This window comes from Fusarium oxysporum, chromosome 11 (assembly GCF_000149955.1).
Source record: "Fusarium oxysporum f. sp. lycopersici 4287 chromosome 11, whole genome shotgun sequence".
NCBI lineage: Eukaryota > Fungi > Ascomycota > Sordariomycetes > Hypocreales > Nectriaceae > Fusarium > Fusarium oxysporum.
This window is the reverse complement of record NC_030996.1, coordinates 974,262-995,251: the sequence shown is the minus strand read 5'-3', so window position 1 is coordinate 995,251 and position 20,990 is coordinate 974,262. Positions and strand designations below refer to the sequence as shown.

Genomic DNA, 20,990 nt, shown 5'->3' with positions numbered 1-20,990 from the left:
GTACGCATTTGAGAAATATAAAGCCCTTCCTGAACTGCGGCTGAGACCCCCGGTTGAGACATTTGAGCTTTGCATATGGCCAGCCAATAGTCGCATAGATAATTCGAACAAGGCTTCTGGCCCCCATAACGGACATTGGCCAGGATGATGCCACGGCGGTTAGAATGCTTGGCCTGGAGCGGCTCGTGCCGCCACCTTTTCGTTATCAACTTCGCGAATCACTTTGCCCAGCGCCATTGTGCATGCTTCTGGCACCCTCGTCTAGCCTAATCTGAGGATAACTGCAGCCAGGGTTGAAAATTCCAGGCAGAAGCTATCGAGTGGCTGCCTTGATTGCTCAATCCAGAGCCTGCCTTTCCAAGGTGTGTCAGACGGAGGCCACCAAGAGAGGCCACTAGGCACAGCCCCCGCTTCTGAGGTTGCCTTGTCTGCCTTTTTTACAATTTGTCGTTTCTGAGTCATATCGCGTCCGTGATCGAGTCTTTTTAAATCAGCCACTTCCGTGTTTCTTCTTCGACTTCCATTTCAAGCATATTTTCATCTATCCGTTGACGTTCCACTTCATCAATATCTCTTGTCCTGCTCTCAAAATGCCCGGGCAAATACAACAGCAAACGAGTGGGCGTGCAGTGACCAGCTCATCATACGATACTATCCGCATCAATGCAAAGGACGTCAGCCCACAGAAGCTTCTCGCTATCCTCGAACGAAGTCTCCCCCGAAACAAGTTCTCTGTCGAAATGCAGCAAGATATATACACCATACGATGGGACCGGGACTCTTTTAGACGTGGGATGTGACAACATATTGTTCCGCGCAAAGCGTCTTCCCACGACCTTCAGAAAAGCTCCCCACACGAATGAGCACACCAAACCTACAAACCATTATTCATAACAGTCTGGGGACGTAGGTTCTCTTAGACTCGTCATCATTATCATCATCACATATATATAGAACCATAGCAATTGGCAATGAAATGAAAGGGATTCAACGAATAACTTGAATCATAAATTAAGGAAGCGATAGCTAGTAAATCACAACATCCTCACCATCCATTGCGATGTTATGTTCAAGAAGCCAGGCCACTCCAACTCGAACATACACCTTTGCTTGCTCTGCCTCGTCTTCGGATAAGCTGACAAGGAGAACGTAGTATACCTGGACCCGAGATTCTCGCTTCTTGTCTTTACCAAGGACAACCCCCCGCAAGTTGGATAGTTCGAACCCAGACCCTTCATCAAGTTTGACTCTATCGTGCATATCCAGCTTGTCCAATTTGAGATCTCTAGCAACTGCTTTCAACACAGTCCTCTTGCTGTTTGTACCGGTTTCCTCGCCAGATCGAAGCAAGCAGTCTGTACTCCATTCGACCTCGTCAAAAGGTATATTCGCATAGGTGATCGGACCCTCGTATGCCATCCATGACCAAGAAGGAACATGATAGTCATCTTGAAACGTGATACTGTTCAGAAAGATATTCTCAGGTCGGGACCAGAGCAGACTTCTCGCCAGGTACTGCTCAAAGACACCAAACTCGCCGCGAGTCTGGAGGACAGATGAAAGGTGTTTCTCCAGACCCAGGATGGCCACTGGTCGGTCTGACGTGTAGCTGAAATTGAGCCTGGAATACTTCTCGTAAAGATTTTGAAATAGAGTGATTCGTCCACCTTTGTAGTACTTGAGTATCGCCCTGGGGAAATCCGAGTCTGCGAACAGAGCTGATTGGGGACTAACAAGAATACTTGTTAAACCGGACATGAATTACGATGAGCAATGAAGAGTACTTACTTCGACAATTTGAAGAGCCGCTCACAATGCAGTCCATTTCCGCATTCCCAGTAAACTTGTGTCTTGGTGAAGTGCAGTGTTCTTCTAGATAAAGCTCGCTCCTGCATCACCCAACCGCGCGTATTAAGGGGTGCTGACTCTAAATCTCTGTTACAATTTTCCATAAACTCCGAAATGTGAAGCAGACCTCCCTCGGGAGTTTTCAAGGTCGCAGAAAGTGCTGAGTTGAGCTTTGGAGTGAGAAAGCCCTCGTTAGACGCCGCTGCTGATGCCGCTGCGATTGTGCAGTAGGCGTTGCTGAAAACCTGACCCATTCGAGCGGCTTCTCGTCGCCAGTCTTTCGGGTCGTCCTGGATGATACACAATGAGTCTATCCACAAGTATGGGATCTTGAGTGCTCTGGTGACTTTGATGGCTTCCTGGAAATTAAGAGGCAGTTGCTCGTGTGGTATCTCACTGCGGAATTTATCGATGTTGCTCGTCAGGGTTGACAGGCTCGTGCTGCCTCCCCAGCAGTGGCTAAGAGCAAGATAACGTAGGAAGCCAGAATCTTTAATATCCTCCAAATGTTCACTCGACTCGCCTACGTAAATCAGTCTAGTGGGCATCTGGACAGCACAGCCGCCAGAGGATGCGTCTCGTGCATGGCCGTGTTCATTATCACAAACATAGAGCCACTTTTGAAAAAGACGATACCGTTCAGGACTTTCTGGAGGGGACAAAGTTGGATATCCCACTTGGACGGATCCAAGATCGTCAGAATTGTAAGCTGAGAAAATAATATTTAGTAACTCATCGATGAGACATGCCGAGAACGTACCAGGATCAGAGAACAGGGAAAGGATTGGCGGGCCGTCACGCCCCTTCAACTTGAATGTAGAACCGTCCCGAATGCAGTGCAATTCTTGATCCTCTTCAAGACCAAGCCTTTGCGAGATGGCGTATAGAAGATTGCACATGTCACATGTCGAAGCAAGAGTTTGAAAGTCCCTCATTCTGCCACATATTGTAGCATTGGGCTCCCAGATATAAAGCTTTAAACATGAGTCGCATAATCGACTTCCGCCCGCTGGGCTCGGGCTGCTGGTTTCCGAGAAGAATTTCTTTGCAAACTCATTGTCGGGATTGGCTGTCCATTGATTGAGTAGCTTGGCGCTTTGCTGTTCCTGTTATTATACAACAAGTACTATAGGATGAGGATGGCAAAACATACCCGCTAAAGGGTTCCTGTAAGTATACAAGTTCAAGATGAAGTTTTCATGATGCACTAACAGTCTAAAAAATTGTTAATACAAGAGGACAACAGTTCAGTGTACGGGATTGCCTGATACATACATTCTATATACCGCCATATCAGGTTCTTCATCAGCTCTTCTATTCTCTGACAAAGGGCCTAAAGTTTTAACTCACATACTGCCTTGCTGTCAGCCATCAAGTTCAAAGCACCGGTGTCCTGATTATTCAACTTACAACCATAGCAGCTGTATGACCCGAAGGAACAGCCGTAGTGTGCAAGCCCTCGTCTTGAGTACTAGACGGCTCAGGTTCGTTTTGATCCATGCCGTCATTTGCGCCTGATAGATCCTGTTCTTGTTGAAGACGGTCGGACTCGGCGTCCTGATCGGTAGTCAGGCCTAGCGGCAGATCAAGTTCATCCTTTGGTTGGAGATACTCACTGTAGCTATCTCTGATACTTTCCAATTTCTTGTGAATATCTGACGCACTGCTACGATCATCGCTGTTGACAAGGAGCATTTGCTTCAGGGCCAATTCCAGAACTCGTTGGACGACCTTGTCACCTTCGGTATCCTCTACAGCATCTTCCAGGTTCTGTATCCTTTCCTTAACTTTGTCGTCAAGGTCTTCGCGTCCAGAGTCCCAGAAACGTCGGTCCCTTTTCATAGACCGGTCGAATTCCTTGTACTTTTGCCGGCCCAGTTTGGCCCAGATGAGAAACTCGATGAAGACGCAACCGAGAGACCAAATGTCGAACTTGCGTGATAGCTTGATGCCATCAGAGTCTTCTACTGGCTCCCCATCATCATCAAACAAGAGGTCAAATTCAGGGGGGCTGTATCGCCTCGTGGTAGCCTTGGCAGTCGTCCCATTTAGTCGCCTGCTTGTTGCCAGGATGTGAAGCTTCGAGAGTCCAACGTCTGTTATCTTCAGGCGGTAGCTACCAGACTTTTCAGGGAACAATAGAATGTTGGCAGGCTTGAGGTCACCATGTCGATATCCCTTGTCCGCCAACAGACTCAAAGCGCTGCAGAGTCCGACCATTTGATCCAGCATCCATATGATAGCAGCCATGCCCTCATTAGAATTGCTTTTCAAGAAGTTATACAAGTCTCCCCCCTTCGCCCACGGGAAGAAGAATAAAGCCTGCTTTCCTCTGGTACAGGCGAGAATTGCTTTGACAAGATGGTCGTGATCCAGCAATCGAAGAGACTTCACGTTAGTCATCTCTTTATTGACATACTTGATTTGGTCCTCACTCTCCAGCTCCATTTTCTTCATGGCCATCGAGTGCTATATCACGTCAAATCAAACATGCTGAAGAGCCGGGCTTGGTAGACTTACTTCTATCTGCTCTGGAACATGGGCATGGTGCATCTTGATCTTGGAAACGGAGCTAAATCCAGAGACAATCGCGTTGCCTTTCTCGACCAACGGCAGAGGAATACCTTGCTGTAGCGCATATTCGAACTCTCTCTCGAAGATAGGGGCCAAGAATGGCCATTGCTTCTGCGTGAAATAGTCGACATCTCTATAGTGGATTCCTGCTCCGAAGGGAGCAGTTGTCCAGTCTGAATCTTTCGCCCTTTTGAGTTTGTACCCTTCGCGCGTCCATAGAACCTCTATAGGAAGATGATGATCAGAAAAGTCATTGGATAAGAACTCGCCAATACGATCTAGCATGTCGGCTCGAGCTAAGATAAGGAAGATGATCTTCGCAGGGCAACGTCTATCATAAATTCGTTTCTTCAAAACGTCTTGATTTGGACAGTTTCGATCCTTTAGGATGTCGCTGACGCACTCTTTCGATGTCAACAATTTGATCGTAGTAGTCGAGATGAAAATTTCATCGCTCGAATTTTTCTTTTCCGCATTCTCGCACTCATCCAAGAAACGAACTAGGGTCCACGGTGTCGCAACCATGGCTGATTCAGTTGATTTGACGTGGTATGTTGGGGCTGCAGATAAGGCGGGACCAAATTGTAGATGTTGAAGATCATGGTGAAAATGGGGTGCAGACAAATTATACCTTGGGTTTCTCGATGGTCAGCAACACGCATCAACTAGACACTTTCAGCCGCATCATGCCTTACCATGCAGCACAGCCGAATTGTGAAGTAAGCCTATCATGAGGGCTTTTTCAGGCTCCATTCGCATTTTCAACTGTAGTGGTGCTGAAGCCAACGTCATAATTTTGACGTCTTTTTAGCCTGTTTAGTCGCACCCATGACCTTCTTTAGGCTATGCTAACATCAGCTGATATGCATATTGGTCAAGGCATCTAGCCCCTCCTCTCGTTGCCTCATCTGAGATTGTAGTTGAATATCGTGTTTGCGTACTGTACAGTGGAGTATGGTAGTGATTGTGATATTGAGTAAGTCTGTTGCGAACTCAGACTATGGTCTATTATATACTAGATCTAATTATCTATTTTCAATTACGCCGCCGCATAAGCTTGGCCATATGGCTCCAACTTGACTCCTTCAATATCAACATATCCGTACTTAGACTGATCATCATTATGCGCCATACCCTCACCCCACTTCTGCATGGATTCTTCGAAAATTCGCTTGTGATCCTCGCGACTCAAATCAAGAGGATGCTTATCCTTACCAACCAGTCGGATTCTGCAAGGAAATCAGCCTTATGTTCTTCAACATCCATAGTTCTTGTGTAGACTTACTGTGTGCCAGCAGCAACATTGGTGATACCAAAGTTCTGCTCATCGAGCAAAGTGTCGATTGCGCTGTTAGCCTCACCCTTGAGGATCTTGGCAGGCAAGTCGAACTCATTAGTAACGGGTCGTGCCAAGCCAATACCATGAACCGTCTTGAGAGCCTCATTCATAGCCTTAACTGTCCTTAAGCCACCGGTGACGTAAGCCTTGGTCTTGGTAAGCTCAGGGATAATCTTTTCAGCGAATTCCAGGAAGAAAGCCTCTCGCTTCTTCGAACTCTCGCGCCGATGAGAGAAGGCAAGGCTCTGATAAGTTCCTCCAGAAAGCTCAACAAAATCAAAGCCATGCTGTTCGAGTTGCTTGCAAAGGACCTTGCAGTCGTCGGTGGAGAAACCGCCTTCTTGGAACTCGACGCTATTGACCTTGATGGAAAGGCTGAATGACTTATCGGGGACACGGGCACGGATGGCATCGGCAATCTCGAAGATGATGCGAGATCGGTTCTCGATGGAACCGCCGTACTTGTCTGTTCTCTTGTTTGTCGTAGGTGAAAGGAATTGGGCCAAGAGATAGCCACTTCTCTCTGTTAATATCATATCCAGAGCACTGAGACTTGGTCTACTTACTGTGCACCATGCAATTGGATACCGTCATAACCGGCCTTGTAAAAGAACTCAGCAGCATGAGCAAAGCCCTCAATAACATTCTTGAAGTCTTGCTCATCCATGGGCTTGGGCTTGGCAAAGTGCATGCCCATCACCTCACCCTCCAGTTGCACATCACTAGGAGAAATGGGGTTCTTTTGAATGTTATCGGCGACCTGGCGTCCAGGATGGCTGACCTGTGCAACAATCAAGCTTCCATGCTTCTTGCTAACAGTTGCCAATTCCTTGAACGCTTCAAACCGCTCACCGGACACAGGTGCATCTCGGGGCACGATCGGGTTTCCAGCAGCCTCGAGCTGGTCATACTCAATCATAACATTTCCAGTCAGGATAACACCGAAATCTCCCTCGCCCCATCGTCGGTAGACGTTGATAAGTTCTGGTGTAGGAACGCCTCGCTTCTCAAGGACTTTGGGATCCCAGGTTGAGAGTCGTTCTGTCATTGCAGCCTTCATAAATCGGTTCTTGGCGCTTTTACCGCTGAACTCGAATTTGAGAGGCTGGCCCAAAGGGCTTGCGTCTGCAGGTTCAGTAGAGAATCGTCTTGGTGCCATTTTCAAATAATATTATTTGATAACTTGATGTTCTATTCACTACAGTATAGATGCCGAGACATTTGCACGTTTATAAACAATTGCGAATATTAGAAATCGGATATTTGTGATGTCATGACTTGTATGGTTATTGTTCCATCATTGCCACGAACTTCGGTCCAAAGACCCAGTCTATGCCGTCATGTTCCACTTTCAGACCACAATTTTGGTTTAGTTCACCGCGTCGGTGCTTGGAATAGAAACTCTTTACCGAGGCATGGCTTCGATATAACGTTAACACCATCTCATGGAAGGGCGCTAGAAGGTTCTTGGATTTCTGCTGAAGTTTCAAGACAATGGGAAACTACGTTTCTGTGACGATCGCGCGATTCATGAGTAAGGCACGATTATTTTATTGATTGGGGCAGGTTATTCAGCATGAGTAATTGGACAACTGCCGAAGTCTATGACGCGTGTTTGACAATTGGGACAGGCACCGACAGCCTACCCTGTAGACATTGACTACACAATGGCTCGCGTCTGGTCAACGCCATAAAATGTTGGCTGTAAATTTGATGGCGGAAAATAAATAAAGTCAGGATAGCAGAAACAGTGATGCAATCCTAGCCCGCTACTTGCGCCATTGTAGGGGCCTCATCGACCAGAACATTATCCTTGACCTCATGCCATGGAGTTCTGAAAGCACTCTCGAAATTCTCCTCTGCATACCGTTCAGCATCAAATTGGTGGATCCAATCCTCGCGCGGGAATCCGATGCTGCTAGGATTGTCCTTGACTTTACCCCAATCCGTCTTGTGCCAAAGATCTCTGGTTGACTCTCCTGTCTTCTGAACCGCTTTCACGCGCTCATATCTATCACTGTGTTAGTTTTGCGGAAGAAATGTTCAAATGGCAGGCTGGATCTCTCCTACCTCAGACTCTGATGAGCCTTAAGTGCACCAGGGATGTTACTCTTCCCCGCACGCTTCAAGCAGACAGCAACAGTAACGCCATCTTCCATAGCTTGAGTTGCGCCTTGAGCACTCGTCGGTAAGAAAGGATGAGCAGCATCACCAAGAAGTGCTATTCGCCCTTTGTTGCTGATCCAAGTCGGTAACGGATCGCGATAGACCAGTTTCCAATCAACTACTGACGGCGTTTTTTCCACGATCGCTCGGCATGTAGGATCCCAATCCTTCAGGAGCTCTAGCACTTCTTCTATCTTACCAGGGAACGACCATGACTCATCGATATCGTGGTCATCTTTATGGGTCAGTACCCAGCAGCAGTCCTTACCCCCTTTCAAGGTCGAGAACAAAAAGTGCACATCTTGTCCGATCCAGCCGTTGAAGGTATCGCCGTTCTCGCAGAACTCCTTTGTGCAGGGGTCTTGTATCATGTCTTTGTTCGAGAACCTAATGCCTGTTAGTATATGATTACCCGTCACCATACAAGATCCTGATCTCACCATGCTCTCCAAACAGCGTATCCACTGCTCTTGGGCTTGTCGACATATCCTAGAACAAGCTCCCTTGCCTTTGACCTCACCCCATCAGCACCTATCACCACGTCGCCAGTAATCTGGAACAAAAGTCAGTGAAAGGTCTGCATTGAGAAATATGTAAAATACCTTTTCTCCAGTCTTCAGTATGATACCAGCTTGTGTATTGTCCTCAAAATACTCAGACACTCGTTGGCCGAGATGAATTGGAATGCCCAGCTCATCACGTGCATAATTGAAGATAATCTCATGCAGCTCGCCTCTATGACCGTTCAACACTGGGGCTTCAGGGTTAGGAGGGGGTCGTTTTTGATGATATACGACCTCTCCTGTGTCCCATCTGTGAATTCTGAAGCCATATTCTTGTATGTCGATGCATAACGGGCGTAGACGGGCTACAATCTCTCCGTCAGACCAGCGATTAAAGATCCTGCCGGCATTGCCACCAAATGATATGATGTCTCCGAGAACTTTGAGCTCAGGAAAGGACTCATAGATCTCAACGTCATGACCCTGCCGATGGCATTCAATAGCGGCAGTCAAACCGCCAAAGCCGGCCCCAACGATGATGACCTTGATACCGGATTTGTGAGCCGCCATGATTTGATAAGACTGAACAGGTGGTACTGGCACTTTCAAAACTTTTCATCTGGGGTTTAATGCAACATGTCACTTATGTGACCATGTGGTTAGCGGAAAACATCACCCTGGGAAGCCGAGGTAGCTGTCCCCGTCTTGTTCCCCGCCCTTGTTGGTCTGCAACCAGGATCCTTCTGCAGCCAAGAGTTGGTTGATTATGCCAGTGTAACAAACTCGCTAACAAGCTCTACGGTACTTGGATAATAGTTCTGACTCTGTCATCAGTTTGGTTCACTTGCTACTGATTACGCTCAATTCATAGCATGCTTCCATTCTAGACACGGAACAGCCAAATCTGATGCTCGAATTACAGGGCCGTAAATGTCAAATGTTTCACCTGATGGCGAGAACAAACTGCTATCGCCTCTCTATTCGGATATTATGCAACGCGCTTGACCTCCGTGGGATATCTATACGCTAACAGCCAGGTTCGTGGTCCTATTGGCAGAGAACTATGCAAAGCAACACACGTCCTGCAGGCTGCGAATGAGCTTCAGAACGTGGCTGACATGTCATCTCTTTGTCAGGCAATGTTGCGACAATCAGTGCCAGTCTGAATGATGAGGGGGAAAATGTTACCCTGGTCCCGGCATTTGGCTCGGGAATTAGCAGCGCAGCCAGTCGCGATGGCTCTCAACTTAAGCTGAAAACTCATGCAAGACGAGACTAAAACTTCAGCATGACTCTCAGATTGCGGGGGAAGTACTTGGCAATTCCATTAGGCTTCACATCTTGTTGGATAAAGTTGATGCAAGGGTAGCTCTAGTACATAACTTTGTAGCTTTGGGTTTAGTTTGACAACTCTTCCCATCGGATGCATACCGCCGAACTCAGTACGATAGGGCAACTCTCCGGAAGAAACACCCCGATTACCCAAAGAGACAACACTCTTTCCGCACTTTCAGGCTGACGACCGGGTGCAACTCTGACTTGATCTGCAACTCTAAGTGGAACCTATTATGCACCCCGCACTTCGGTTGAGCGCCAACCCTCATCGATATAGTTAGTGATAAGAGGTTTCAATGTTTTTGTCTGAAGGAACAACAGTGAGATGATTGGCCAAGTCCCTCCAGTTGAGCTCCAGTATGAAAGGAAACGGTAGCCGCAGAAAGACGATGTCCAGCGCAGTTGACTGCTCGATTCATTTGATCGTCCTCACTCCATCTGGCCCTTGATTATGGCAGACCCATCGCAGGATACTGTTCGTGCCCACTGGCGATGTTTCTTAGCATGCGGAATCATCGTATTGTCTCCTTTCCAGTATGGCCTTGACTTTGGATTGATCGGTGGACTACAAGCCATGCCTGGCTTTCTCAAGGTAGGCACCTGCATTCCCTGACGTCCAACAAGCACTCGAGCATTGTGCTGACTACTGCTCTTGATCAGATCTATGGCTACCGAGACACCGAAGTCGCAATCGGGTGGAACATCGACACCACTCGACAGCAGCTTATTTCGTCCCTGATGACGATGGGCGCCTTCATAAGCTCCAGTCTCGCGGGGTTCGTTGCGGCAAAACTTGGAAGGAAAATGTGTCTTCGGATGGCTTGCGTTCTCTGCGCAGTATCGAACATCATCATGATGACCACGACACATATTGGGCCGCTGTATGTTGGTCGGCTTCTTATCGGGTTGGCCAACGGCTACTTCATGACCTTCTCTCAACTGTACATCCAAGAGAGTAGTCCAGCAAAGTATCGTGGTTTGTTCTTGACCGTGTTTCATCTGTGCACAACCTTTGTCAGTACTCCTATCTGACAGTATGAAGAGTATATCGATACTGACTCGTGGTTCATAGGGCACACTCATCGGTACCATAATCGACTGGGCAACAGCGAAACGCCCTGATCGCTCTGCATATCTCATCCCTCTCGGAATGATATACGTAGTTCCAGCTATCATATTCGCTGGTTTGCCTTTCATTCCAGAGTCACCAAGATGGCTTGTTCTTCAAGGACGCTACGAAGATGGTCTCAAGTCGCTCGAGTGGCTCAGGCCAGAGGGCGCAGATAACGAGGCGGAGATAGCAGATATCCGCCAAGCTATTGATAACGAGCGTGCATTGTCCAAGGGTGTCGGTATCCTGGATATGTTCAATAACCCAATCGACAGAAGGCGAACCATGATCTCCATATGTGCTGTTTGCCTCCAAGCTGCCACTGGGTCAATGTTCATCATTGGTAACCATCCCCGTTGTCGCCCAAGGGATACGTAACTGACCTTTACGCAGCTTACAAGGCCTACTTCTTCGCCATGGCTAAAGTTCAAGACCCGTTTGCAATGAGCAACGTTCTCAGCATGGCAGGTATGCTTGCTATCATCGCCAATGTTTGTATCGTTGTACGATATGGAAGACGACGAGTACTCCTCCTTTGTGGCCTCATAACCGCTGGATTCTTCCAATTGATCATCGCAACCGTTTATGATCACAACCCGGGTGCAATCGTCACCGGCAAGGTACTGGTCGCGCTTTCATGCTTCTACATGATGGCTTTCAATGTAAGTGTTTCGATATCTATGCAAAGATTGTGTTATTGACCTTCTCATTCAGGGCATGATTGCTCCATATTCATGGCTCGTTGCTGGCGAAATCCCATCACAACGCCTTCGAAGCTACACCTTCGGCCTTGCTGCAGCAGCAGGATTCCTTGGCGCTTGGCTGATCACGTTCACCGCTCCGTACTTCATTAATCCCGTTGCGTTGAACTGGGGACCAAGATATGGCTACATCTGGTTCCCTTCGTGCATCATTAGCGCTGTTTGGGTGTACTTCTACCTGCCTGAAGTTAAGGGACGAACCTTGGAAGAAATCGACGCTATGGTAAGTAACCCGAAGTCGATCCAGAAACAAGGCAAGATTACTCACCATTCTGTGTAGTTCAACGAGAAGCTGCCAGCCAGGAAGTTCCGAGGTTACAAAGTGCAGGAACCAGGTGTCGGAGAGACTGTTGGAAAGTTAAGCGTTGAGCTCAACGTCGTTGAAACTGAGAGAGTCTAGTAGCAACCATGTGGTGGGCTAGTCTGTATTCGTCACAGTAGCTGGTATGCCTCTATTATCTCCTTAACGGGCGAAGAAGCTTTAAGGCTTTCCTCAAGCAGTTTCGAGCTAGTAAGGAAGAAAGTCGACCCTCATATCTTCAATCGTCTCCCAAGTGCGCGTCGAGTCATCGGGGTGTTGAAGCCAAACTCTTTCCAATAGCTCTAGTGTCTTGAACAGATGAGGAGTCTTCATCCATCTTCCAATGTCTACCAGCTCGAGCCTGATCTCATCTCGCGCAGACCCAATAGCATAAAGCCCGGCGGTGAACAAGGGTGAGACTAACAGTACTCTCGGAGAGAGTCCAGACTCACGAGACATTTTATGAGCACACTGAATGATTTGAGTAACGCAGAAGCGGACTTCGGTAGCGAAAGGGGACAAAGACCCCATGCTACAGTATAGGTGTAAGAGTGCCATATAGAGAAACCCAGCGTTGCTGAGTGCGTAGTTTTGGATATCATTCGCTGAGAGAAACGAGAGCAGATCTGATGCGATGATCATATTCTCGGCTTTGTCACGAGAAAGCCTTGCGTGGATCTGATGAACGAGATCCTCCGTTTCAAGTTCGAGCTCAGCGGTGCGTACGTGCTTCTTTCCCAAGAGGGCTCCGACCTCTTTGAATAATGTAGGAAGATCAGACATGACGCCACCATAAATGTCGAGAAACGCTCCAGAATCGGTATGGCCGTGGACAAGAAGCTGACCGCCGAGCAGCCCGGCCGGGCTCAAGGAAGCTAGTGCTTCCGCATTATGGAACCAACTATCCAGGAACCCCGTGTTCACAGGAATGTGAGGCCTGCTCTTCACTTGTTTGCCTGCTTGAGACGTCTGGAGGATAGCACGCGCACCATCAAGATGAATGCGCCATAATGATGTCCCACCATAAATCTGAGCCTGGCATAGTGTTCTCGTGGTAGCCAGCGCCACAGTTTGTGACGTGGTGTCAGCATCTTCCAACAATCTTCGAAGATGGTTGATGCTGGCCCAATGGAGACTGTCGATAAGTCGCTGCGAATTTCCGGGCAGCATACCGATGGCATCGAGATGAACAGAGGCGAACGCCATCACGGCGTAGAGTAAGCTAGGCTCTTGGAGCGACATCGGGACGAGGAATCGGCAGATCTCTGTTTTGGCATAGCTGCTTGGGACGGTAAGTCTCATCGTTTCGGAGAGGTAGAATTGGAAGAGATATTTAGCCATGGGCGGAAGAAAGGATATCTGATGTTGCGGTCGCGTAATGGCCGCCTGTAAGGGGTGAAGGGGACCGGTCGGCTTATCTTGTGGGTAAACTCTTGATGAAACCTCCAGAATGCAATCGCTTTTCATGATCAAGGAGGCGTTGGTGGTGGTGACACGTCGATCTAGTGTATCCGGAGTGTTTTCCGTTACATGGCTTTTTGTCGAGTGCTGTAGCCTTGTTTCATGGCTGGCATTTGACCGCGTCGCTGTGGTCCTCCGCGATGCCCTGCGCCTAGGCGACTGGGCATGGGTCGTGCTGTAGACAAAGCCATTGCCTGTCGAGGCGTTGTCTAAACCAGCATAAGTAAGTGCTCACCCGAGTCTCCAGTCTATTAAGCATACCTGTTCTTTTGATATCGTGAAGACACTTTCCGAAAGCGGATTTTGCGAATGCTCTTCCGCCCCAACTCAGCGTAACCTCATATTTGCAGATGCTCCCAGCCTCGACGCATCTATCGCAGGAGGGCTTACTCTCGTCACACTTTTGCCGTCGGCGGCGACATCGTACGCACCCTGCTCGGGACCTGGCTTTCTTTGGTAACGATTTGAGAGTTTCTGAAACTAGAGCGCTCATTGCTGTGGTCGCGGCCGATTGAGATGAGTTGGTGATAGTTTGGCGAGTGACTCCAGCGAGCTGGGCTTGGTGGAAGTCCTCGCAGGGTTACACTAACGCCAGAACGAGATTAGTTCCCCCTGTCTGAATTAGCTGCTTGTTCCATCTCCCATGGGAGAACTACTGGGGTTCATTAAGATACTGTGCTGTATGTCGTTTTCTACTTGCAGGTTCTCTAGAGCATCCCACTTCGCCAATGCTCGAATTTATGTCAACGTAACATCGGCACATGCATCATATGTCAAGAGGTAAGGTAAATCTTAAGCGTTGCTATTGGCGGAAGAAAGTTTGTATTTTACTGTGCCTAAGATGCCACCTTTCTCCTTAGGCATTGCGTCAAAGTTCGACAGCAGTTTTTCTGGCCTTCAACAACCTGCAACCTCAACCCATTCGACAAACTTCAAATTGCACTTCTGGTCTCTCGGTCGAGATGTAAAAATCTGGTCATCCATGCTCATATCAAAAGACATGCCATCCGCAGGGGCTGTTCTATATCGCGAATAGATGTCACGCAAAAGTGTCTTCATCTCAACTATAGCAAGACTGCACAATGAGTTAGCCAGTATCCTCAACTGGGAGCTCGTATACTCACTGTCTTCCGATGCATGCACGTCCTCCATTAGAGAACACAAAGAATAGTCGGTTTCGCTCAGCTGAGCCTTTCTCCTCTAGCCATCTCTGTGGCTCAAAGCTATCTGGACGGGGGAAAACCCCTTCGTCCATTCGGTGCATCGAGTATGGCTGACAGCTCACGATAGTACCTCCAGGAAGCCAATGGCCATCAACAGTTGCGCCGCCTTCAGGAACGCACCTTGGTAAACTCATGGGGATCGAAGGAAAGACTCTGAGACCTTCTTTGACGACTGCTTCGAGGTACTCAAGTTGATCGGAAGGAACATCAGGGTTGGCTCTAAACTCATCTCGTAGGCGCTCCTGGATGAAGGTATAGCCTGGCTGAGAGATCTGCCACATCAGGAAGCACAGCGCATCCCCAGTGGTTTCAATCCCGGCAAGCATGTGATCCATGCATTCAGACGCGATGTCAAAAGTGCCCATGCCGAACTTCTCTTCCTGCATGCGACTCACCAGTGTAAAGTCAGCGACGCCGCCCTTTTTCACACCATTGAGCACAAGTTCTGTAGCTCGAGGAATACCGCGCGACTTTCCGAATAAGCCCAGCTTGCCTGCAACGCTGCCAAGAGTTGGGTGGTAATAGTTCAAGAGCCTCCCTGTTGTCATTTATGTTAGCGCTGTACCCTCTAAGGTTTTCGATGATACTTACTAACAAGGCTGTTGTCAAATACCGCCTCATGGAGTGTTTCTTCATCTGACGCCTGGAGAATCGAGTCACTGCCATGAGGATGGAACAGATGATGTGTGACGCAGTCGAACGCGTAGCAGTGGAGGAACATCTTCTTGATGTTAGCCAGGAAGCGCAGAAAGGATCAGACTCCCATACGTAAACGTCAAGCTCCTGCTTTGGAGCATCTTTGCAACGAGCGATGAAGTTTTGTGATCTCTCTTGTATACCGTGTAGAGAGGCTTCGCGGTTGACGTTGGTGTTTGCGTAACGGTCGGCGATTACTCGTCGTCTCTGGCTGTGCTGCACGGGATGTTTAGCGCTTTCATGGCTGCGGAAGGAGTTTGAGACTTACTGGGCCTTTTTGCAAAGTTGAGAACATTGTCCTTTTCTGTGTTAGTTCGGTGTGCCATAGTGACATTAAGGATCAACTGACCTGAGCCCAAACTGAGAGAAGAGGTTGTAGAAACTTGTCTTGTCAAAGCCACTGCCTTTGGACAGATATATCTCCTTCATCGCGTCGAGTGACGAGAAAACAACCTCATTTGGGGCTACACGGACTGCATTACCGTACTTCTGGTGCATTCGATGGACATATTGCGTTCTTTTGCCACGAAGCTCATGGTATCTCAGTTGCCATGGTGTTAGAAGACCTAGGCGAGGTCCTGGGAGGGAAGCTAAAGGTGAACGCAGACGGACAATTAGAACGCCGATGAAAATGAGCACGGCTGCTCCAGCGAGGTGGGCAAGAGAGAGGGTCGCCATTTTCGCTTGTGACGAGGAACAAAGATATGAAGTCTTTAGGAGGGGGAATGTCATATCTATATAGCCATTCCTTCGTCCATCTTGTCCAGCCAAAGTCACAAGAAGTGGAGCGTCTTGATGTGTACTGCGGGAGCTCGTCCAATCAAAGAGGCCATCGGATTGTCTTGACAACGCTTGTACCAAACAGGAATCTCTAAGAGATGGCCGATTGGCCCCCGCAGTTAGTTCACTGTTATCTTGATAACTTCCAGGCATGGAGTAAACATGATCAAATTTCACTCGACTCATCCAATACAAATTCAGGAATTTGGTTTGAGTAAATCTTTGTCTATTCTTCCTTGGGTTCTTTTCGGTCACTTATCTTAAAGACGTGGAAGCGGGGTCAAGCATTGACTTCTCTCTTCTTTCACCAAGCACCTTGCTTTCAAAATTGGGAGAGCTGACGGAAACGGAGATTCTTTCTTATGTTATTCTCTGCTTTGGGCGACTCGGTAGCAATCTGTGGAGAGCATAGTGAAAGTAAGAGCAGGCCAGCAAGGGTGACACAGATGATTAGGTCGTGAAGAAAATAAGCAACGTTACCGCAGACGATGTATCGATTCCAACCTTTCATTTGACTCTGGTGTGCTGATCGAGTAGTTGCAGGTGCCTGGGTTTATTGGTCACCACAGCTGCGGCAGATCATCTGCTAGGTGATGCGTGGTGTTATTCTTCCGGCAACGTCTGTCCATAACATCAATATGCTCTTAACCTCGTATACAGAAAGTGCATCACCATCTCATTTCCTCCAAGCACTCTCGGCAATTTCTCCAGTAAGCAGTGAGCTACATGGCTTGGATGGGTTAGGCTGACGAGCGGCTCAAATCTGACATATGATCGACCAGGACACGAGGTACCATTGCTGACTGCCGCATAGCCATTGGCGCAAGGACATTTTGATTACACCATTGGCGAAGAGGATCGACGTTCATGAAGTCACTCAGCCTCAAAATTGTGGATTGTGACCAGGGAGACATAACATCGAATACGGGAAAGTGATTCGAGGTACTGTATTGGAAACAAGTGCTGACTATTCTTCGTTGCAGCTTTAAACACTGCCTACGCCGTGTCAAATGGTCCGCAGAATCAACACGAAAGGTTTGGTCCGTATTAAACTGTAGGAAGCTTACCTACCTAAAAATAGTGAAGAGGACACGATGGCTGATGACGCTCAGAGTTACCCAAGTGTATATAAGAAACTCGCCATGCCCAATATTCAATTGCAATCCAACTCAGCCAACACTCTCTTTTACACTACTTCAATACAGTATCTCAATCTCCTATCAACTTCCAATCTCAAATAACCAAGTTCCTCGCTACCATGCACTTCGCCACCATCCTCATCACCGCGGTCGCGACCCTCGCATCTACCGCAACAGCTGCCCCCAAGACTGAAACCTTCGCAACAGCCAGCGTCTACGCCTTCAACCGAGACAAGAACACTCACAAGTTCGTCGACGTTCCTTTCGGCAAGCTCACGCACATTGACTACCAAATCACCGATCTTGAGCTCCGCGGCGTTCAGTTCCTTCTCCCCGACGACGAAAAGATCGACCCCGACAAGGTGACCTGTCAGATGTACAAGGACAGCCTTGGCACCCAGCCTGGGAGCGCTGCTTTTACGAAGCAGACGCGTGCTCATATCAGTCTATTCAACCCCGTTCAATTTGGATGGGTCTTGTGCTATGTCAACGTTGGTAGTGCCTAAGAGTCTGGAAGCCTCTGAGAGCAGTCAAGGATTATAGCTGGGGATATATACGGTGCTTTGTGTGTTGATAGTACATATTTGGGGAGGGATCTTAGTTTTTATTTTATTCTGTGGCAAAAACGGAACCAATTTACATTAATCCCCTTTCCCACATCCGTCTCTCCCACTTCGAAGCAATGGTTGTCTGTTCCTCTGGTTTGCCAACTCTAATGTATTGGCGTGCCTATAGGATGTTTTCAAATCTGAACATTTAGTCCAGTGTGAATCCAAAATTCATTCCTTTTACATAGACCTGAAGTGCTCAACGGTGTCCGAGAGCAACTGTGGCATCGAGACTACTTCACCAACAAGAATTTTGTACGAGGGCTTGGCGTAGTTGAAAACATGCATGGAGAGCTGCCGAGGTACTTTCCAGTACAGTTCAGACAGATTGAGAAACAGATAAATGACATAGTTGGCCAGGGACATACGCGACAATGACGAAGCCCAGTGACTCAAGAGACTTCACGATCATCCTGACAAAATCAGCGTGCATTCCCGAATCCGTGTACCGATCGCTCATCCCAAAACAAAGTTCCGAAAGCTCCAGTCTGACTTTGTTGGCGGACTTTCCGTTGTAAGTTTTCTCTAGTTGTTTCAGGACTGTTCTGGCTTTGGCAAAGTTGAATTGAAGCACTTCAGTCTTTAGAAGATCGGAAGCCTCGTGGCAGAACTTGCGCCGCTTTTCCAGGGCTGCTTTATCTTCCTTGCTTCTACTCTTGCATGTCGCCGATAAAAGAACGCCGACAGTTGCTGACACAACTGTGGTTGATTCAGGAAGCGAGGAGCCAGACCCCTGAAGTCAGGAACTTAGTGTTGTTGTTGTCGATCTCTAGAGAGTCTCCTGTCTTGCGAAATACCCTGGTTTCGAGGTCATTACTTTTAGTTCTCGGGGCGTTTACTTCGTTGTAGTGAATGGTTCTTTCTACCATGAAGCTACGACCACGTTAGCAGGTATTCCAATGATATGTCGCGATGGAGATGAACTTACGAGTCAACAACAGTACTTCCGTCCCATTCAATGATCTGAAGCTTCTTGTGGTCCCCGTGGAATAGTTCTTGGATCGTATAGATATATTCCGGGTTGTGAAACAGCTTTTGGGTAACTTGTGGCCACAGGTGAACAGAGCCACCAGATGTCAGTTCCTTACTGGACATGTTCAACAAGATTGGATAGGTCTCATGACTCTTTTCATCATCCATGAAATAGTACGAGAACGCCTTTCCGCAGAGTATCAAGTCTCCAGCAGATACGTCTTTGGTAAGGAAGAGCCCCATAACTCGGCCAGGGGCGACGCGGATCTCAACAAGAGAGGAGAAGGTGGCGCAGTCGATCAATGGAGGTGCCTCTTGAGCATCAATGAGCATGTTGGCAACAGCATACGCGCCATCATTCTGCTCCTTGAGACTTTTACCGATGTGTAGTTGCAGGCTCCAAGCAGGCACGCTCTTGGGAAACGCTTTTTTAAGAGCCCGAAGCTTCTGGTGGCACTCTTCAAACTTCCCCAAGGTGGTAGATCGCGCGAGCTTGAAGAAGCCAGGACTCCTCGGTCGAAGTTGTAAGGCCATCTCCTTCGATAGCGTCTAGCAACGCCTGACGAGGGCGATCGAGTTTGAGATAAATGTCGGAATGGCCGAGAAGTGCTTGCTGCTTCTCATCTGGTGACTCTGCTGTGTTAAGAGTCAAGGTTTATCTTGATCGTGTCAGAAGTAAGGTTGCGTGAATGAAGATCATGGAGAAACGGACGAGTGTAGTGCGGGCAACCAGTGCTCTTTGCTCGCGAGCCCTTCTCCCTCGGCACGATATTCTGCGCTACTCTTGATCTTTCTGTGGACTCTCCACTGCTCGGGGATTCTCTCGTCGTGGTCTTCTAGCCAGATGATGTCGCTTGGGTGGACGACTTGTAGGGAGTGAGTTCCTTCAGCCGTTTGCTCAAAGAAGGGATCTTTGAGGATTGCTACGGAGTCTTGAGCAGGATGTCTGGCAGTCAACAAGTCTTCCTGGAGCTGTTGATAAAGCGCTAATAGAACTGCTGTCCCTTCTTCATCTTCCACGATGGTCACGACGGCCGTGACCCGAGCGGGTGCGGTCTTGACCCGAAGCAAGACCTTCTTGCCGCGGTGATGAGTCTTGAGTCTCATGTCAGAGATAGGCATTGGTTCAAGGTCCTCCTTGGGGATCACGCATGGCACGTAGAGATCTGGGATCTGAGTGACGGAGAAGCTAGCCTTCTCTGCTGTGCCGTTGCGTTTAGTACCTTCCTTTCGGAGTGCCTCGACGAGGGCTTCAGGATCCAGATGGTCAGTTACAAGCTAGCCTTTTCTTACTGCTTCTTTGCTCATGGCAGCTTCCAACACTTTTATGAGAGCTACATGACCGTCTTCCGACCCGTCCTCCATGTCTATCTTGCTGGTGGTTTTGGTAGTGGTGATGGCGACGGATTTAAGGTGATTTTGTTGAGTCTTGGGGCTCAGGTGATGCAAAGTCTGCATTACGAAGATGTCAGTTAAACAAAGACGCACGCCGGGCGGGTGAGTGGGTCAAAGTCGTATTTGTCTGTGAGTTGTTTTCTTAGAATTATCAAGTTTGCGGTGAGACTACAATGCATCCCCTAGTTTGTTTGCTCTTTCCATCTGTTTGCAGCTGCCTACCCCTTGAAAACTGGGTTATAATGGCACCTTACATGAACACCAACTTCAGTCTAGCAATTAAAAGCTCGCGGCCATAGGTCGTAGCTGTAAATAATACATTGAGTAAAATCTAGATATAATACTAAAAGAAAGGGCAACCTAAAATATAGCTTTTCTCTCCTCATTCAAGAGAGATAAAGAAGGCTTTTAGTAAATTACCAGATAATGATACTAGATTGCCCCTAGGTTTTCATAAACGCAGCACTAATATCACTAGTCCTCCTCTTTACTATATCAGGGAAGGATTGTAGAATAAAACCCAGCTATTCGAGATACTAAGGCAGTGCCGGACTCTAGTAAAAAGCCTTTAACTCAGGTCAGGGCCCGTCGATGCACCCCACTGAAGGATTGTCTGCCTAGAAGTATTACAAGGCCTACCTCTAAGACACACAAGTTTTTAAGCCATATCAAACGGATGCTGAAATTGCCGAGAGTGTGCCTCGACCGTAGGGTCACGCTCTTGGGCAAAGTCAGTGCGCCAATCTAGTCCATAGGGCTGAGGATCAAGTCATCATGC

The 20,990-nt window shown here is 48.1% G+C and overlaps 11 protein-coding genes across 14 annotated transcripts; 3 read left to right on the top strand and 8 right to left on the bottom strand.

The window, feature by feature from the left end:
• Positions 1-590: 590 nt before the first annotated feature.
• FOXG_20147 (uncharacterized protein) lies at positions 591-800 on the top strand (the record flags this gene model as incomplete). Its single annotated transcript, XM_018400422.1, has 1 exon — positions 591-800. One exon carries the CDS (start codon positions 591-593, stop codon positions 798-800), a length of 210 nt encoding a protein of 69 aa, XP_018247141.1.
• A 226-nt stretch (positions 801-1,026) lies between these two features.
• FOXG_20146 (serine/threonine protein kinase) lies at positions 1,027-4,947 on the bottom strand (the record flags this gene model as incomplete). The annotated part of the gene is made up of 7 exons (XM_018400421.1): positions 1,027-1,729; positions 1,789-2,557; positions 2,609-2,954; positions 3,135-3,157; positions 3,255-3,422; positions 3,465-4,317; positions 4,369-4,947. 7 exons carry the CDS (start codon positions 4,945-4,947, stop codon positions 1,027-1,029), a joined length of 3,441 nt encoding a protein of 1,146 aa, XP_018247140.1.
• Positions 4,948-5,359: 412 nt separating this feature from the next.
• On the bottom strand, positions 5,360-7,078 carry FOXG_09735 (oxidoreductase). The gene is made up of 3 exons (XM_018388957.1): positions 6,328-7,078; positions 5,708-6,277; positions 5,360-5,651 (listed from the first exon to the last, which is right to left on the bottom strand). The coding sequence occupies exons 1-3, from the start codon at positions 6,918-6,920 to the stop codon at positions 5,462-5,464; spliced, it is 1,353 nt and encodes a 450-aa protein (XP_018247139.1). The 5' UTR covers positions 6,921-7,078; the 3' UTR covers positions 5,360-5,461.
• A 204-nt stretch (positions 7,079-7,282) lies between these two features.
• On the bottom strand, positions 7,283-9,073 carry FOXG_09734 (salicylate hydroxylase). Its single transcript, XM_018388956.1, has 4 exons — positions 8,530-9,073; positions 8,368-8,480; positions 7,832-8,314; positions 7,283-7,772 (listed from the first exon to the last, which is right to left on the bottom strand). The coding sequence occupies exons 1-4, from the start codon at positions 8,998-9,000 to the stop codon at positions 7,523-7,525; spliced, it is 1,317 nt and encodes a 438-aa protein (XP_018247138.1). The 5' UTR covers positions 9,001-9,073; the 3' UTR covers positions 7,283-7,522.
• A 975-nt stretch (positions 9,074-10,048) lies between these two features.
• Positions 10,049-12,442, top strand: FOXG_09733 (uncharacterized protein). The gene is made up of 5 exons (XM_018388955.1): positions 10,049-10,357; positions 10,426-10,779; positions 10,838-11,219; positions 11,270-11,538; positions 11,591-12,442. Exons 1-5 carry the CDS (start codon positions 10,217-10,219, stop codon positions 11,915-11,917), a joined length of 1,473 nt encoding a protein of 490 aa, XP_018247137.1. The 5' UTR covers positions 10,049-10,216; the 3' UTR covers positions 11,918-12,442.
• On the bottom strand, positions 10,049-13,892 carry FOXG_20145 (uncharacterized protein; the record flags this gene model as incomplete). 2 transcript variants are annotated; one of them, XM_018400420.1, is made up of 4 exons in its annotated part: positions 10,049-10,764; positions 10,825-11,198; positions 11,260-13,608; positions 13,661-13,892. In XM_018400420.1, 2 exons carry the CDS (start codon positions 13,890-13,892, stop codon positions 12,146-12,148), a joined length of 1,695 nt encoding a protein of 564 aa, XP_018247136.1. In that variant the 3' UTR covers positions 10,049-10,764; positions 10,825-11,198; positions 11,260-12,145. The 2 variants fall into 2 exon arrangements, with proteins under 2 accessions (XP_018247136.1, XP_018247135.1); XM_018400419.1 differs by having other exon boundaries at positions 10,825-13,608.
• A 404-nt stretch (positions 13,893-14,296) lies between these two features.
• Positions 14,297-15,996, bottom strand: FOXG_09731 (uncharacterized protein; the record flags this gene model as incomplete). The annotated part of the gene is made up of 6 exons (XM_018388954.1): positions 14,297-14,474; positions 14,524-15,160; positions 15,214-15,343; positions 15,391-15,534; positions 15,587-15,617; positions 15,668-15,996. 6 exons carry the CDS (start codon positions 15,994-15,996, stop codon positions 14,297-14,299), a joined length of 1,449 nt encoding a protein of 482 aa, XP_018247134.1.
• A 257-nt stretch (positions 15,997-16,253) lies between these two features.
• On the top strand, positions 16,254-17,817 carry FOXG_09730 (uncharacterized protein). 3 transcript variants are annotated; one of them, XM_018388953.1, is made up of 4 exons: positions 16,254-16,588; positions 16,636-16,808; positions 16,881-17,152; positions 17,211-17,817. In XM_018388953.1, exon 4 carries the CDS (start codon positions 17,357-17,359, stop codon positions 17,741-17,743), a length of 387 nt encoding a protein of 128 aa, XP_018247133.1. In that variant the 5' UTR covers positions 16,254-16,588; positions 16,636-16,808; positions 16,881-17,152; positions 17,211-17,356; the 3' UTR covers positions 17,744-17,817. The 3 variants fall into 3 exon arrangements, with proteins under 3 accessions (XP_018247133.1, XP_018247131.1, XP_018247132.1); XM_018388951.1 differs by having other exon boundaries at positions 16,636-17,152; XM_018388952.1 differs by having other exon boundaries at positions 16,254-16,808.
• A 208-nt stretch (positions 17,818-18,025) lies between these two features.
• Positions 18,026-18,133, bottom strand: FOXG_20144 (uncharacterized protein; the record flags this gene model as incomplete). The annotated part of the gene is made up of 1 exon (XM_018400418.1): positions 18,026-18,133. One exon carries the CDS (start codon positions 18,131-18,133, stop codon positions 18,026-18,028), a length of 108 nt encoding a protein of 35 aa, XP_018247130.1.
• Positions 18,134-18,164: 31 nt separating this feature from the next.
• Positions 18,165-19,351, bottom strand: FOXG_09729 (uncharacterized protein; the record flags this gene model as incomplete). Its single annotated transcript, XM_018388950.1, has 3 exons — positions 18,165-18,578; positions 18,643-18,718; positions 18,774-19,351. The coding sequence occupies 3 exons, from the start codon at positions 19,349-19,351 to the stop codon at positions 18,165-18,167; spliced, it is 1,068 nt and encodes a 355-aa protein (XP_018247129.1).
• A 162-nt stretch (positions 19,352-19,513) lies between these two features.
• Positions 19,514-20,275, bottom strand: FOXG_20143 (uncharacterized protein; the record flags this gene model as incomplete). Its single annotated transcript, XM_018400417.1, has 2 exons — positions 19,514-20,056; positions 20,111-20,275. 2 exons carry the CDS (start codon positions 20,273-20,275, stop codon positions 19,514-19,516), a joined length of 708 nt encoding a protein of 235 aa, XP_018247128.1.
• Between the last annotated feature and the right edge of the window lie 715 nt (positions 20,276-20,990).